Raw genomic sequence first — 16421 nt, forward strand, 5'->3', positions numbered from 1 at the left:
CAGCTAGAGTGCTCTGATAAAGAAGAAATTTTATTCATCAGTTCTTGGGTTATCCTGAAATACAGTTAGTATAAGCAGGCAGATAAATGCTTGATTCTTTTTATTTAATTACTAGTATTCAGAATGATGAGTTGTATCCTAGGAACTACCAAAGTGACAGATTTTTTTTTTTTTTTTGCTTTACAATGGTGTGTTAGTTTCTGCTGTATAACAAAGTGAATCAGCTATACATATACATATATCCTCATATCCCCTCCCTCTTGCATCTCCCTCCCACCCTCCCTACCCCACCCCTCTAGGTGGACACAAAGCAACGAGCTAATCTCCCTGTGCTATGCGGCTGCTTCCCACTAGCTATCTATTTTACATTTGGTAGTGTATATAGGTCCATGCCACTCTCTCACTTCGTCCCAGCTTACCCTTCTCCCTCCCCCTGTCTTCAGATCCATTCTCTATGTCTGTGTCTTTATTCCTGTCCTGCCCCTAGGTTCTTCAGAACCTTTTTTTTTTAATTCCATATATATGTGTTAGCATATGGTATTTTTTTTTTGATAGCTTTTTTGCTTTCTGCCACAAGATATCTCAGGTCTGGGATCAGCCCTTTCTCTAAGGGACTACGGTTCCATTTAATGAGAAATGGCATTTAGAGACTACGATCATGGTACTAGGAGGTACACATACTTTAATCAATATAAAATGCCAAACAACTTTCCGAAAAGGCTGGACCAATTTATACTCTCATAGCACGGATGAATGCTCAGCTACCTGAATATTTTAAAATTTTTCATCAATTGGATTGCTGAAAAATATTTTATTATCTCAACTTTTTCTCTAAATAATAAGGAGTTTGAACATAATTTCATGTTTATTGATCATTTTTTTCCTTTTGGCTAACTGTCTATTCATATGCTTTGTCCATTTTCCTACTGGGGGCTTGTTCATTCGTTCGTTCATTCATTCATTCATTCATTCATTCATTCATTCATTCTTCCATCAACGATTTCTTGAGTGCCTGCTATGCGCCAGGTGCTACGGAAAAAAAGATGAGAGCTCTGTGATCTCAAGGAGCTTACATTCTAGGTAGTGAACTAAGTATTTATAATAAAGTATAAACAATATTATGAATAATGCCATGATACATAATGCTATAGAAAGATATTTAATATTTATTATTTTTCTGTTTTAGGGTTCTAATTTTATAATTAATTTTTCTATGGTTTGGGAGTCCAGTTTCATCTGGAATTTATTTTGATGAAACATGAAGATATAACTTAAATTCTCCAAATGATATCCAATTGTTCCAGAGTCTTTTACTGAATACCTCCTTCTTTCACCTTCTGACTTTTGACTTACTAGCTTAATCATATCTCAAGTTCTTAGAAATATATAAAAATGTCCTCTGATTTTCTAGACTTATTCTGCCTTTTGATCAAACTGTTAATTCTTATACCAATATAACATTGTTTTCCATACTATGATGGAACATTTTGATATTTCTCAAGGCAAGTCCTTCCTCACTATTTTGCCTTTTAAACATGTTCTAGGTGTTTTCTGATTTTTTTATCTTTTGAGATTAAATTTATAATGGCTTTCCAAGTTAAAAAAAAATCCAAGTGCTTGGATTTCATATGAAATTAAATCTATAAATTAATTTGGGAAGAATTACCATTTTTACAATATGCAGTTTTCCCATCCAGGCACATGGTAAGTTTATCCATTCATTAAAATCTTTAGAATTAATTTTCCTCAGGCTCTCAGGCTCAGTAGCTGTGGCGCACGGGCTTAGTTGTTCCGCAGCATGTGGGAACTTCCCGGACCAGGGCTCAAACCCGGGTACCCTGCATTGGCAGGCGGATTCCTAACCACTGCGCCACCAGGGAAGTCCCGATTTGAGGTAATCTTAAAGACCCCGGACTATACCTTTAATTTCCTTAATTGATTTTCACAATGAATACTTTCTTAAAAGAAAATCTGGGATAAAACTGATCACTGCACTACTATTTATAATAGTAAATACTTGGAACAATCTAATTATCCATCCTTAAAGGAATGGAATTAATAAAATGTATTCTCACATGATGGAAATCCAAACAAGGAGATGAAATAGATCTATAACACGGAAGCAACATGATTAGATCTCAAAACTAATGCTGAGTAGGGACTTCCCTGGTGGCACAGTGGTTAGGAATCCGCCTGCCAGTACAGGGGACACAGGTTTGAGCCCTGGCCTGGGAAGATACCACATGCCGCGGAGCAACTAAGCCCGTGCACCACAACTACTGAGCCTGTGCTCTAGAGCCTGCGAGCCACAACTACTGAGCCCATGTGCTGCAACTACTGAAGCCTGCACGCCTAGAGCCTGTGCTCTGCAACAAGAGAAGCCACCACAATCAGAAGCCCATGCACCGCAACAAAGAATAGCCCCCACTTGTGCTGCAACTAGAGAAAGCCCGCCCGCAGCAATGAAGACCCAACACAGACAAAAAAATTAAAATAAATAAATTAAATTAAAAAAAAAACTTTCAAAAAACTAATGCTGAGTAAAACAAGTAAGAAGGTACATATATGAATGTTTATGTAAAATTTAAAACTATAATAGCACTATATATTATTTATGGCTATATAAATATTAAAAAATGAACTAGAAAAATAACTGATGATAGTGACTGCTTCTAGAGAAGCAGAGAGGGCAACAGAACTTTGTCATGGTGAGAAGTTAGGTATGGCTCAAAGAGATTATAGTGTTTTGTTTCCATTTTAAAAGAGACTGGAAGCAAATACAATGAGAGGTTAATAGCTGTTAATTCTGGATGGTGTGAGTATGGTTTCTGCCATATCCCATTTTATGTTTTCAATCTTTAAAATTTCTCGAAAAGGTAGCAAAAACTATTGGATGAGAATGCAGCTAAAAGATCAATGCAAATCCATCACTACCCATGGATTACAATGCAGTAGCACCTAATACATTAAAAATGAGGAGGGGGGAAAGCAGAAAAAATGAGGTAAGGTTATGTTTCCCCTTAAATAACTTCAGTCTGTTTTAGTATTTTTGAAACATGCTGGGGGTACATCCCATAGTAAGAAATATATTCTATAATGTACTTTTTGTTTTGTTCTTCCATTTAACTTCTATCTTCTTTAGCCTAGTCTACTATAATACGTTTCTGTTTTTATTTATTTATTTATCTAATATTTCCTTGTTTTTTAAAGCCTGTGCCTGGAATTGCTTTTCCCCTATTATTAAGTGCCAAGTTCCTTTCTACCACTTTTCATTATAATGTATTCTGAACTACGAGCAGTACTATTTACTTGTCTACCTAAGATATAGATCCCTTTGTTTGGTTTCACTCAGTATTCACTGTAATAAATTCTCTTAGGCTCTCACAGCTTTGTTCTTTGTTTTGATATAGGCTAATTTACTCTCAAGTGATTTATATAGCTACAGTGTTGTACAACCAGTAAACTGAATGTTTCATTTCCCTTTTCAGCTTGACTTAACCAACTAAATTATATTCCAAACTGGGTTCTGTGGCATTCTTTTCTACAAATGTCATCATTTGATTTCCCCTATTTTGGGGGAAGGGGAATATGAAATACTAATTTGAAGATTCAAAAAGTTCTACTCTGAATATGAAGGGATTAACTTAGGGTATATGCAAGAGAGAAAATTGTATATAAGCTATCATTAGTTCTTAAATAAAAACTAAAATTTGTACAGTAATTTACAGTTTACAATGTATTTTTACGTAATTTCCTCATGTGACACTTAATAAGTACAGCTCTAAGTTAGTCATTACTGGAAAAATAGACAATTAGAACTACTTACGACTAAAATGTAAGCATAAACATGCTGGTAAAATCTGTAATTTGGAATTTAGGGTTGCAAGAAAGTTAGCTAAGCTGGCTTACAAGTACTCTTCTGGTGACTAATTTAATAAAAATCAAGAGGTGTAAGGCTCAAGTTATCAGGCAATTAACAAAGGAAAAAATCTTTTTGTATTTATAAAGAAAAGTTAGAAAAGCAGAAAAACATGGAAATGAAATACTGATATGAACCTCAGAAGTGATTCTTTTCCTAAAAATTAATTAAAAAAAGAAAGAAATGATTCTTTTCTTATCTGAGCTTCATTTCATAAAACAAATGAAAGAAAACCAACCTACTACAAATCTCAGGAGTTAAGTAACCTAATTTCAATCCAATTTTGTGGGGAGGAAGATCAACTTTCTTACATGTATGAAGGTACTTTACTGGAAAAAAACAAAAACAAAAATAAAGAAAACCAATCCTATGCACAGTGCTGTAGACCTAGTTACTGACCCTGCAAAAACACAAAAATGCTGTAAGTAAACAACAGATACGTAGGTAAAGCAGGGTTACCTGGTATTGTCTGCATCTTTCTGCCAGTCTCTGGGTAGGGGTAAACTGATGATAGTGACTACTTCTATCAGTCACTATAGGGGCTTCTCTGTTTTTATTTGGCTTGAGAACTGTTTTGTCATTAGACACCTTGAACTACAAGGCAGAACATGGCTTCAGAGAATGCCAACTGATTTACCAGCTCTTGACAAGTCTGATGTACATAAAATACACAACTTTTAAAACTTTTGATGGGAAAGCATCCTTTTTTATATATTTTATCTACTCTTACGTCAAATGATTAGCAACAGTAAATCCCTTTTTGGGAGCAAAAGCATTAATGACATAAATAAATTTAACTTATATACATACAGAGAGGTATAGTCTTCTGGAAAGGAGTCTTCATGTGATGTACAGGGCAATGAACGTGGTTTGTTTTCCTGTGCATTCTGGGTCACAGATGTATGATCTACATGAAAAAATTATAAACTTAACAAGAATACCAAGTTAAAAATCACTCACTGTAAAATCTAAATAGTATCTTTATTGACTAGATATATATATAGCCCTTAAATCTGAAAACATATTAAGATTTCGAGACTGAGCCAAAAAATTAGGTGTCAACATTTTCAAAAACATTAAGAAAATAAGATAGGATAAAATAAAAGACTTAGGATAGAAGAGATATCTACTGTAGAAATTGTAGTTTGGCTGAACTTTATCTGAATTTTAATCAACCTTTAAAGTGAAACATCAAGTATCCCTATTTCTGCTTGTATTTTACAAAAAAACATAACTCTTAAAGGCTCTATTAAGGTCACAAAATGGAAAGTTTATGTATCTTTTGTTTTCTCATTATTCTATTACTATCTATTTTTTGGGGAGAGAGGGAGGTATTTGGGTACCTCTTTTTGTCTTTCCATTTGTATTTTCATATTTCTCTTAGTTTCTCCTATATCTTTCCACACTTAATTTCATCTCATTTGTTGTCTCTTCTTTTTCAACTTCATCTATTCTTTCTAACGTGACTCCACTATAGAAATAAGCTTATTTAATGAAAAAGTTATAGATTTCGTGCTCCTATTTTGAAAAAAATGGATATGTAGAATATTCTATGTTTGGTTTTAAAAAATTGTTTTTAATTGTGCTTTTTCCTATGCAGTGGTGGACCTTAAGAAAAAATGTGATTCTCATCCTGCCTTAGATTATTAACTTGCATTGGTCCTTTAGTGCAGACCACTCTTATTAAAAAGAAAAAAAAAAGTTTAAGTAAATAAAAGAATAGTTTAAGTTATAATCCAAGGTCATCCTTGGCTAATTAGAAAGCATAAATAACCCTCTTTAGTTATCCAGGTGAAAAGAGAAGATTTAAAATCTGATAGTTGAAGAAAGCTGAGTAAATAATATAATAACTGATTAAAAATTAAGTAAGTTTAACAAGTTAAGAATTTCCCAGCTAATTTCTTTGTGTGAGCCATATTAACAAATAGGAACAAAACAAATAAATATAAGCATAGTTAGAAATAAGATTTACTAAAAAAACATGGAGATTTTATATTAACCATTAGATAAGGGGAGAATGGAGAAATAATAATTTCTTTCAAGAAAACAGTATCCAATTCTTTGTATGGGGATACAGCAGATATTTACAGAATTATACACAATCAAAGAAAATTAAAGGTAATTAGTGGTTTGGAGAATTCAGGCTGGATCTGGGATGGCTTGTTTTGACCTCAACACCAAGCCCTTTTGTTTCCCCCAGTCTCAGTATTCCTTTCAATATAAATACTAACATAAATCTTTATTATTAGAAAGTGTTTAATCCCTACATATGCTAGCAATGTCAATTACATAGCTCCCCAACTACTTTTCAAACATTGCTCTACCACTAGCAAACATATACTTTTATTTTGATAAATTTGTTACACTTCAGATGAACTATATAAAAATATGAAACTACAGTACTCAGTATTTCTATTGATGAAATCATTACTTTAAAAGAACCAAAACAGGGCTTCCCTGGCGGCGCGGTGGTTTAGAGTCCACCTGACAATGCAGGGGACACGGGTTTGTGCCCCGGTCCGGGAGGATCCCACGTGCCGCAGAGCGGCTAGGCCCGTCAGCCATGGCCGCTGAGCCTGCGTGTCTGGAGCCTGTGCTCCGCAACGGAAGAGGCCACAACAGTGAGAGGCCTGTGTACCGCAAAAAAAACCCAAAAAACAAAACCCAACCTACTTTCTTTTAGTGGGAAAGATTGTTTCAGAAAGAAAAAACAAAACAAAAACGTTGTTTAGAATTAATTCCTCTTACCACCTCCTGCATTTAAAAGCTTCTCTCTTGCAAAGCAAATGTAATCCCTTAAGGGTGTGTTGATTCCAAGTGCTATTGAAGGATACTGAGAGAAAGACTGTTTTCTTAAAGAATCTACTCTTCTAAAACTGTACATTAGCTACTGAAATTGAAAATACTTTTGAATAACAAAAGCTTTCCTTAAAATAAACTTGGGACTTCCCTGGTGGTCCAGTGGTTAAGACTCCTCTTTTCCACTGCAGAGGCATGGGTTCAATCCCTGGTCAGGGAACGAAGATCCCGCATGCCTTGGCACAGCAAAAAATACATACATACATACATACATACATACATACATACATAAATAAAAATAAACTGATGATGTTAAGCCATTTTTCAGAGATTTAAAACCTTATGGCTCCAAATTATGAGTTAAAATAATTTGTTGAAAATATTTACCAATATTAATTAAAATTAAGTAAATGTACCTCAACACTTTAGCAAATTAGTGATAGTCTAAGATTTATAGGATAGTGATTCTGATAAAATAACTTGCTTTTCAATTAAAAATATTTTTAATTGACGTATAGCTGATCTATCATGTTGTGTTAGTTTCTGGTGTACAGCAAAGTGATTCAGATATATATATATATAAAAATATATATACACACACATGTATTCTTTTTCATATTCTTTTCCATTATGGTTTATTATAGGATATTGAATATAGTTCCCTGTGCCATACAGTAGGACTTGTTGTTTATCTAAAATAACTTTTCAATTTTTCTTTTTATAATCCTGGTACATTATCTTTGTTCAATTACTTCTAAAATAAATTTGTTAGACCGATGGTCTAATAGTAATCTAGAAATGAAAAAAATTTCCATCAATTTATCTATACCAGAAAGTACCTTTTAGCATTGTTCTTTACACAAAGTATCAATAGGTTTATAGTGGTTTGGAGTCTTGGAATTCTATTTGCCCTTCTTATAGTAAAAGCGTTTTTGAAAAAGAGATACATTTGTTCATTCCTTCCCGGAGAGGTTTAGTAGAGTATGCATTTCCTATCTCTGGATGGGTAGGACTTTTCGTTTACTAGGGAAACTGATTTTCATATATGGATCTTACAGTTTTATTTTAAACTGTCTTCAGTTAACTTGACATAATTAAGGCTGGCTTGCTTCAAAGCAAGAAAACAGCAGAGAATATTCTAGATTGGGCTTAGAAATGTACATACCCTTTAACAAAGTTGAATTATTATTTATAGTTGCTTCCTTCACTAAAATCATTGCTTGGATGTATTCTGTTAAGGAAAGGAAAAAAGAATGAAAACAATCAGCAGCAGTATCATCTTCACTCAAGATGTCAGCTACTATACTAGGCAATTTATATATTTTATCTCATTCAATCTTCACAACTCCTCTAAGAGGTTCTTATGATTATCTACTGAATACATTAAAGACAAAGAAATTAAGGCCTAGTGGTTAAGCTGTTTATTCCAGGTCAATAAGCTAGGAAGTGGCAGAACTGGATTCAAACCTAGATATATCTGATTCATGAAGGAATGAGAAGGAATATGAAAATGAAAAATAGTATTAATTTTGTGGACAAGCACATCATAGATTAATGTCATAAGAACATCCATAAAGTATTAAGAATATCCTGGGGAAAAATAAAGGCTAGTTGGGGGAGATTTTGCTTGAAAATCACATGTTCTGATGGAATGAAGGAAATTTCCATATAAAAGTCTATGTTCTACAACCACTTAGGTTGAAGACAAAGAAGCAGAAAAAATACTTGGTTGACTGAACTGCCTATGTAGAACGCAAGGTTTGCTTTCTGAAGACTACTAAGGTAAGTTCTGTTTAAAGCAGGCAAAATATATTTATATATTTACTTTTATATTAAAAAATAAGTTGTCTCTGAATGATTGGGTAAAAGATAATTTCTGTTATATTCTTCTATATGTACCAAATGTTCTACAATGAGCAGATATTAGTTTTGCAATACACCCCCCCAAAAAAAGATAAAATGAGGGAGAAAAAGGTAGCCTGAGATAAACAGAGATAAATTCAGCAGCTATTTTTCAAAGTAATCAGCTTCATCCAGTTTTACAAAATGTCCACAGTATGGTAAAAACAAGTTTTTATAGAAGCGGGGTACACACACACACACAAAAAGCAAGTAGAACTGATGTTAGGTTCTCAAAAAACAAAAGAAGTTATTTGACTTTTAAAACGAACAGCAATACTGGAAACAATTATATTATCTATATCTTAAACTATATTAAGAGTGGGTAATATTCAGCATTAAATGTACTGAACGTTTTTATTGCTTCATACCTTTATTTGTGGCAGATCCATCTTTGATCTTTTGTTTCAGTGACTGCAGCACATTTTGCACTTGTTCAAATATGAAATCCACTTTCCCATCATCTTCTAGCTCCATCCAGAAAGTTTTTGCATCACCTAAAGAAAAAGTAAGTGAATAGCCTAAGAGCTCAATAGACATAATTTTCCTAAGGCACATGTTATTAAAAATATACTTGGTTTCTAAATAAAAATCAAAATTTAATTGAAAAAGATTTTGGTCACTGTTTCTTTTTACAATGACCTACAAGCAAAAAATATGACCTGGGTATCTCACTTATTTCTGCTAATTAAAAAAAATGTGTTGAAAACTTTAGTGACAATATATATATTTTTTAACTTTAAATGCCTAAACAATTTATTTTTCTGTGTAGTGACACTATTTCTTGACTGGAAAACAGAAGGAATGACTTCATTCTAGGGGTGGGAGTGGGTGTATTTATAGACACATTCATTTAAAAAATTTCAAGGACATAACCTCCACTGAGTATGGAAGTGGAGGGTTCCAGAAGGAAACATCTCAATTGTTGAAATAACTAAATGTCTAACAATAATGCTTTAAAAACTATCTTTTTTTTTTTTTTTTTTTTGCGATACGCGGGCCTCTCACTGTCGTGGCCTCTCCCGTTGCGGAGCACAGGCTCCGGATGCGCAGGCTCAGTGGCCATGGCTCACGGGCCCAGCCGCTCCGCGGCATGTGGGATCTTCCCGGACCGGGGCACGAACCCGCGTCCCCTGCATCGGCAGGCGGACTCCCAACCACTGCACCACCAGGGAAGCCCCTAAAAACTATCTTTGATAGTAACTTTTTAATAATTATGTTGACTGAAAGAAAAATGCACAACCTACAAGTTGCACATTATGTTTTATTTGGCAAACTACTGAGGACCACAGCCTGGGAGACAGCCTCTCAGACAGCTCTGAGGAACTGCTCTGAAGAGGTAAGGGAGGAGACAGGATATACAGAAGTTTTTTGCTGGGGGGAGTGGGGGCCGGGGGGTGGTGGTAATAAAACATGTAGTCAAACATCAAAAGATTACTGCTAATCACGAAAGACAGACATCTCAGTTTAATGATTTTAGTGCTTTTCTGTGTCTGGGGAGATGCAAGAGCTTGGGCTCATTGAAGTTATTCCTCAGACATGCATCTTAAGTAACTAGGACTAGTATCAGGTTTTTCTACACTCTGAATTCCCCTCAGGGCGTGCTGCTGGGGGTGGATGTAGTGGATGAAGTCTTGATGGCAGGCAATATTCAATGTTTACTGAAAGGGCAGGCAACATTTTTTGTTCACACTTAGAGGAGGCACAATAATGTTTAAAGCTTTTACAGATAAAGTTATATAGATAAACCAACATTTCAGATGCCCAGCAAGCTAACACCTTAATCAAAAATTTTCTAGCGAGGGCTTCCCTGGTGGCGCAGTGGTTGAGAGTCCGCCTGCTGATGCAGGGGACATGGGTTTGTGCCCCGGTCCGGGAAGATCCCACATGCCGCGGAGCGGCTGGGCCCGTGAGCCATGGCCACTGAGCCTGCGCGTCCGGAGCCTGTGCTCTGCAACGGGAGAGGCCACGACAGTGAGAGGCCCGCGTATCGCAAAAAAAAAAAAAAAAATTTTCTGGCGAAATCATCCTTTCAAAGCTGGAAACAGAAATACGAGAAATGCAATTAAAATAAATGGGCGAAAGTCAAATCTTACACCATGTTTAAAAGTAACAAAAAATACCTAAAATGTTAAACACAAATTATTTATAAAATATGTAAAATTAATGTATAAAATGTTTAAAATGAATAGGGCCTTAAGCAAAGGAGAAACATAACAATAACTGCACTGTAGGAAGGTCACTTGAGAAGCCATTGGGAGGATTAATGAGCAGACAGCGCAGTAAGTTTACAAAAAATACATTTTCCTTAATATTAAAAATTAAACCCAGAACCTCCAAGTTGGTAATGGAGTGAGATTCTTCAAAAGAGGCTTAGGACTCAGAGTCCCAACTCTCCCTGGCAGTCATCTAACCAAAGGGGGAACCTCTGGCTAATTAGGGCTGCTGCTACCATAGAAGCCTCAGGAGGGGTGCTGTTTCACTGTTAACTCTCTGGCCTGATGTGTACTACACAAGACTAAGCCTACTTTTCCTTTTTCCCCATAGCACAGTTCAGACAAAGGTTTCAACATTTGAAAAAAATGCAATGTGAAAGGACAAAAGGAAGGAGAAATGATGTTTTAGAGACAGATAGGGGCTGTGACATAGCCTTGAGTGCCATGCTAAGCAACTTTATTTTTATATGGAAGGCTATGGGGAGCCACTCAAGAGGTTTAAGCATCTTATTATGTTATTAATTTTGCTTCTTAAAAATATCACTCAAATGGCAGTGGGAAGAGGGATAAGACAAGAATGATTTCTACATTTCTGACTCAGGCAACCATATGTATAATAATGGTATCCACCGCGATAGGGAATAAAGGTAGAGAGACAAGTGAGAAATTCAAGTAGGGTGAGTAAACTGGATGCACAGGCTCCAGGGTAAGATCTGGTCCAGATATACAAATTTTGGAGTCAATAGCACACAAATTCTTGCTAAAGCCACAGAATAGATGTGATTAGAGAGAATTTGTAAAATGAAAAGAGGGTCTTCTGTAGAACATCAACATGGAGTGCTTACTAAATACATCAATAATGACCTAGGTATGTGTATATGTATATATCTATATTTCTCCATCCATCCCTTGAAGAGCTTCAGAGCATTGGTCCAGAGAATCTCTGGACACCTTTGAGCCTGTTATCAGCAAAGTGTAGTCTATGAACTCCCAGGAGTTCCCAAATCCTTTCAGACAATACGCTAGGTCAAACTATTTTAATAGTAATATCAAGACATTATTTCCCCTTTTCTTCCCTATATTGACATTAGCTGATGGTTCAAAAGCACTGGTGAGTAAAAATGTTGGAGCCTTAGTGTGAACCAAGGCAGTTGCACCAAACTACTAGTAAGTCATTTTTATTATTTACCACCTATTTCACTTAAGAAGGTCCTTGATAAAGCAACATAAATAATTACCACAGTACAATGGCTGTTTCAAGGAAAAGCACTAGGGAGATTGTTTGAGTTGTAAGCTAAACTAGCTGTTTTTTTTTTTCATAGAAAACCATTTTTCCTTAAAAGAACCACTAATAAAAATTATGGTTTTTTCCAACTTGGGTGTTTGGTACACATTTTCTCAAACATGAATAAAGGGAGCCTATCACTTGAAGGACAAAAGTAACAGCATTTGTTGCTAATGAAAAATTCAAGCTATCAAGTTGAAATTGAAAATTTAGAAAACTTGCATCTGCCATGGTAAGCGTGAGAGCTTCTCAATAACTAATCACTTTTTGATGAGATTGGTAGCAATATTAACAAATGTAATTTTTAAATACTGTATGATTAAATGTGTCAACATTTGGAAAAATCTGCATAATTCATTGAACCAATGTTTTCCAAGTGGCCAATGAATGATGTTATAAAATCATACATGTGTAAAAGGCCCATCAAAGTGCAAGACAAACCAATGGATTTTTAATGTAACATAGTGTAAAAAAAGCTCACTGATATGAATTCAGATTCCACACTATAACTGACCTTGAAGGAATGACTACTTGTTGAGTTTTGTAGTTGTATCAAAGAAAAATGTCCACAATTATCTGAGAGGCTATTAAAATATTCTTCCTTTTTCCAACTTCTTGTCTGTGTGAAGCTTCATTTTCTTTATACATTTACACCAAAGCAACATATCACAACAGACTGAATGCAGAAGGAGATCTGAGAATCTCTCTTCTATTAAGTCAACTATTAAAGAGATTTGTAAAAATATAAAACAATGGTTTTCTCACTAATTATTTTTGTTTCAGAAAATAGTTATGTCTCACAAAAACGTAATTTGTTAACATGTTGGGTTTATTATTTAAAAAAAAATAAGCCAATTACCATTTTTGAAGCTTCTCAGTTTTCTAATACAGTAAATATGAATAGATATTATCCACATAAACAAAAGCTGTTAGGGGTTTTAAACACTTTTAAGAGTATAAAGTAGTCCTGAGACCAAAAGAAAGTTTGAAACTGCTGGCCTAGATAACTGTCCAGTGAAATTAGTACTACAATCTGTAAACAATCCGCATATTACAAGTATGTTAAAGGGTGGTGAAACTATTCTGTATGATACTGTAGTGGTGTATACATGACATTATGCATTCGTCAAAACCTATAGAACTTGAAAGCACAAAGAGTGAAGCTTAATGTATGCAAATTTTAAAATATCATTTAAGACATCAGGGATCCCAGGAAGGAATGTATACACAACCTCTCTGAAGGGCTGGGTGGAAAAGGTGCTGACCTAAATAACTTTGGAAATAAATGGACTCTGTAAAACTATAGGCAAAAGGAAGTTGCCCAAGCACTGAGGTGTCACACCTGGGAATAAGTTTACAGTACTTCTGATACTGCTATACATATATACTAGAATTGAGCAATTAAATAAATGGATAACAGATAATGGGAATTTATAGATAAGCAAGGAGAGTAAGCTAGAATAATCCATGTGGTAATGGATTAGAGCCAGAAACATCAGTATGAACTCATGTTTAGCTCAATACAGATACAGATAGTTACATATAGAAATATTTATAGATATGTGTATATACAATTATATTTATATATACCTTGCTCTGTCAGCTGAGAGGGCCAGAAGCAAGACACCCCAATAACAAATGAATACACCTACTGCCCAGATCTTAGTTTGTAATACCATTCTCCAATAAAAGGAACCAGGAGGGCTCATTCAAGAAATGGCTCATTCTAGGACTATGGCAATATACAAGATGAGCCTGGAGCATCATATAGTACCAGAAAATAAGGAAGTGCTAAAAACCAAAAACAAAGAACAAAACAAAAACCACCTACATTGATGGGGGTATGTCAAAGAGACAGGAAGCTGACCGAAAGAGCTCCAAATGCCTAACCCTGGGACAATTTGAAGAACAAAATGAAACAGTACTGGATTATAACCCAAAGTATAAAGTAAGTATCCATGAATCCATACTGATGTAAATAAATGATTGAATAAAACATATATTGGGGAAAGGAGACAAATCTCCCTTGCAGAAGAATTCTGAATAATTAATGTAAATATTCTGTTCTCAAAGAGGAGCAGCATAAATTCATGTTCCTTAGGTATGGGCTCCACACAGTGAATTCCTGTCAGAGTATAGTAGAGAAAGGGAGAAAAAAAGAGTGGTAATTTACAGTGGAGAAGCCACTTAACACTATGTCAGCCAGGTGATCTAGCTCAACATCAGCAGGTGAGAAATCATGTTGGTAACATGCACCTTTGATATCATTTCATAAAACTGACACTTTACCTCTATGGTCTTCCTCCCCAAAATCCACTACCCAAGTCTAATCGCGAGGAAAAAAAAAAAAATCAGTCAAAAAGTCCAATGAAGGGGCATCTTACAAAACACTTGGATACAAAATCTTACAAAAACAAGGGAAGTCTGAGAAACTGTCGTATGCAAAAGGACCCTAAGGAGACATAAGTAAATGTAATGTATCCTGGATAGGATCCTGGAATAGAAAAAGACATAAAGTAAGGAAATAAGAATAAACTATGGACTTCAGTTAATTATAATGGGTCAATAATGGTTCATTAATTGTAACAAATGTACCAGCCAAATATAAGATTTTAATCATAGGCAGAACTGGGTGCAGAGAATATGGGGATTCTCTGTACTATCAATTTTTCTGTAAATCTGTAAGTTTTCTAAAAAAAAGAAAGTATATTTTTAAAAAGTACATTAAGGTAGTGACTTAGTATTACAGATACACAACTAATTATAAAGACAATCAAAATTGTTGCTACATGAGAGTAAATCCTATAAATCCTATTAATTCTTTCTAATTAGAAAAGTTACTTGCACAGAAAAACCTTGAAAATTCCACAATTCAGCTTCATTAAGTAGTCTATATACTTTTAAACATAAAGTTTAACAATGGTTTTTCAACCTACCATTTTTTTCTCCCATCTTCTGGCGTTGTTTACAAACATAAAATTCTTCAAAATTAACTTTATCAAAGAACTGAATCACTTTGATTGTAGAATATAACTGGAATCCAAATGTGGTCTCTATGAAATTTGCAGTACTCAGAGAAAATACATCATTATACCACTCTAAACCAAATATTCTTTGATACTTGAATTTTCAAGTAGAAACTGTGGTTGAAGAAACTTTCAGAAATGATCACTAGTCCAACTTAATGACAGGTCCGTGCATCTTCATCAAGTGAATACTTATAGTCGTATCAGATCATTGACAATATCATTTTAAAAATAAAAACCAACTCCATCTTTCGGTCCATGAATGCATGAAACATTCTGTAAGGAAAACAATAAGGAATGGTGCATATTTGTAAATAATAAAATATATAAGAAAAAAGAGATTGTTATAACAAAAGCACTATCTTTTAAAACAGCATGAACTATTATGAAAAAAGAATACATATTAACTGGAAAAACATGTAAAATATCAATATTAGGAAAATTACAGAAAAATTAAGAATCATCTACTTAATATATATGTTAATTAATATAAACTATCTCCACTTTATAAAACTTTAAAAAACTTTTTAAATGGGGATAATAATGCTAAGTACCTCAAAAGATTGTTGTGAGGTTAAGACTTAACCATCTAGAATAATACCTGGCACATTACAAAGGACTCAATAAATGCTAGCAATTATTATTATTCTTTCAGTATATATACTTTTAAAACAAAATTTGAATTTTGGTATGTATAATTTTTTATAATCTTTCATTGATAACATATCCTGTACTTTCTCTCGTCATTAATGTTTTCCTGTAATATGACTTTTTTTTTTTTTTTTTTTTTTTTTTTTTTTTTTGCTTTACGCGGGCCTCTCACTGTTGTGGCCTCTCCCATTGTGGAGCACAGGCTCTGGACGCACAGGCTCAGCGGCCATGGCTCACGGGCCCAGCTACTCCGCAGCATGTGGAATCTTCCCAGACCGGGGCACGAACCCGTGTCCCCTGCATCGGCAGGCGGACTCTCAACCACTGCGCCACCAGGGAAGCCCTGTAATATGACTTTTAAGTGGCTGTATAATGTACTTTGGTCAATAATCCATATATTAAATTACACTAAAGAACAATTATTATGTCCTTTAGTGTAATATGAACAATTATAAACAATAATTATGCAATTATTAAAATTTAATAAGTTAATAATTAGTACTATAAATAAACCTGTATAGTGTACATTTAGATTATTTCTATTTTTCCAGTATAATAAATAAGGCTGGAATATATCTTATGCATATCTCTGATTATTTCCTGAAGATATACACCTAGAGGTAGAA

At 34.5% G+C, this 16421-nt stretch overlaps 1 protein-coding gene across 3 annotated transcripts in view; it reads right to left on the minus strand.

Moving 5' to 3' along the window:
- The window catches only part of LOC308605237 (histone-lysine N-methyltransferase SETDB2-like), a 73571-nt gene extending 58421 nt beyond the window's left edge, over positions 1–15150 (minus strand). For all 3 annotated transcript variants that reach the window (XM_081215026.1, XM_081215025.1, XM_081215024.1), the window contains exons 1-4: positions 15055–15150; positions 8989–9114; positions 7884–7949; positions 4730–4826 (exon numbers count right to left, since the gene is read on the minus strand). In XM_081215026.1, the coding sequence (XP_081071152.1) occupies positions 4730–4826; positions 7884–7949; positions 8989–9114; positions 15055–15070 (305 nt within the window). In that variant the 5' untranslated portion in view covers positions 15071–15150. The remainder of the gene's footprint in view (positions 1–4729; positions 4827–7883; positions 7950–8988; positions 9115–15054) is intronic.
- Between the last annotated feature and the right edge of the window lie 1271 nt (positions 15151–16421).

Source organism: Mesoplodon bidens (assembly GCF_964165515.1).
Source record: "Mesoplodon bidens genome assembly, chromosome: 17".
Taxonomy (NCBI): domain Eukaryota; kingdom Metazoa; phylum Chordata; class Mammalia; order Artiodactyla; family Ziphiidae; genus Mesoplodon; species Mesoplodon bidens.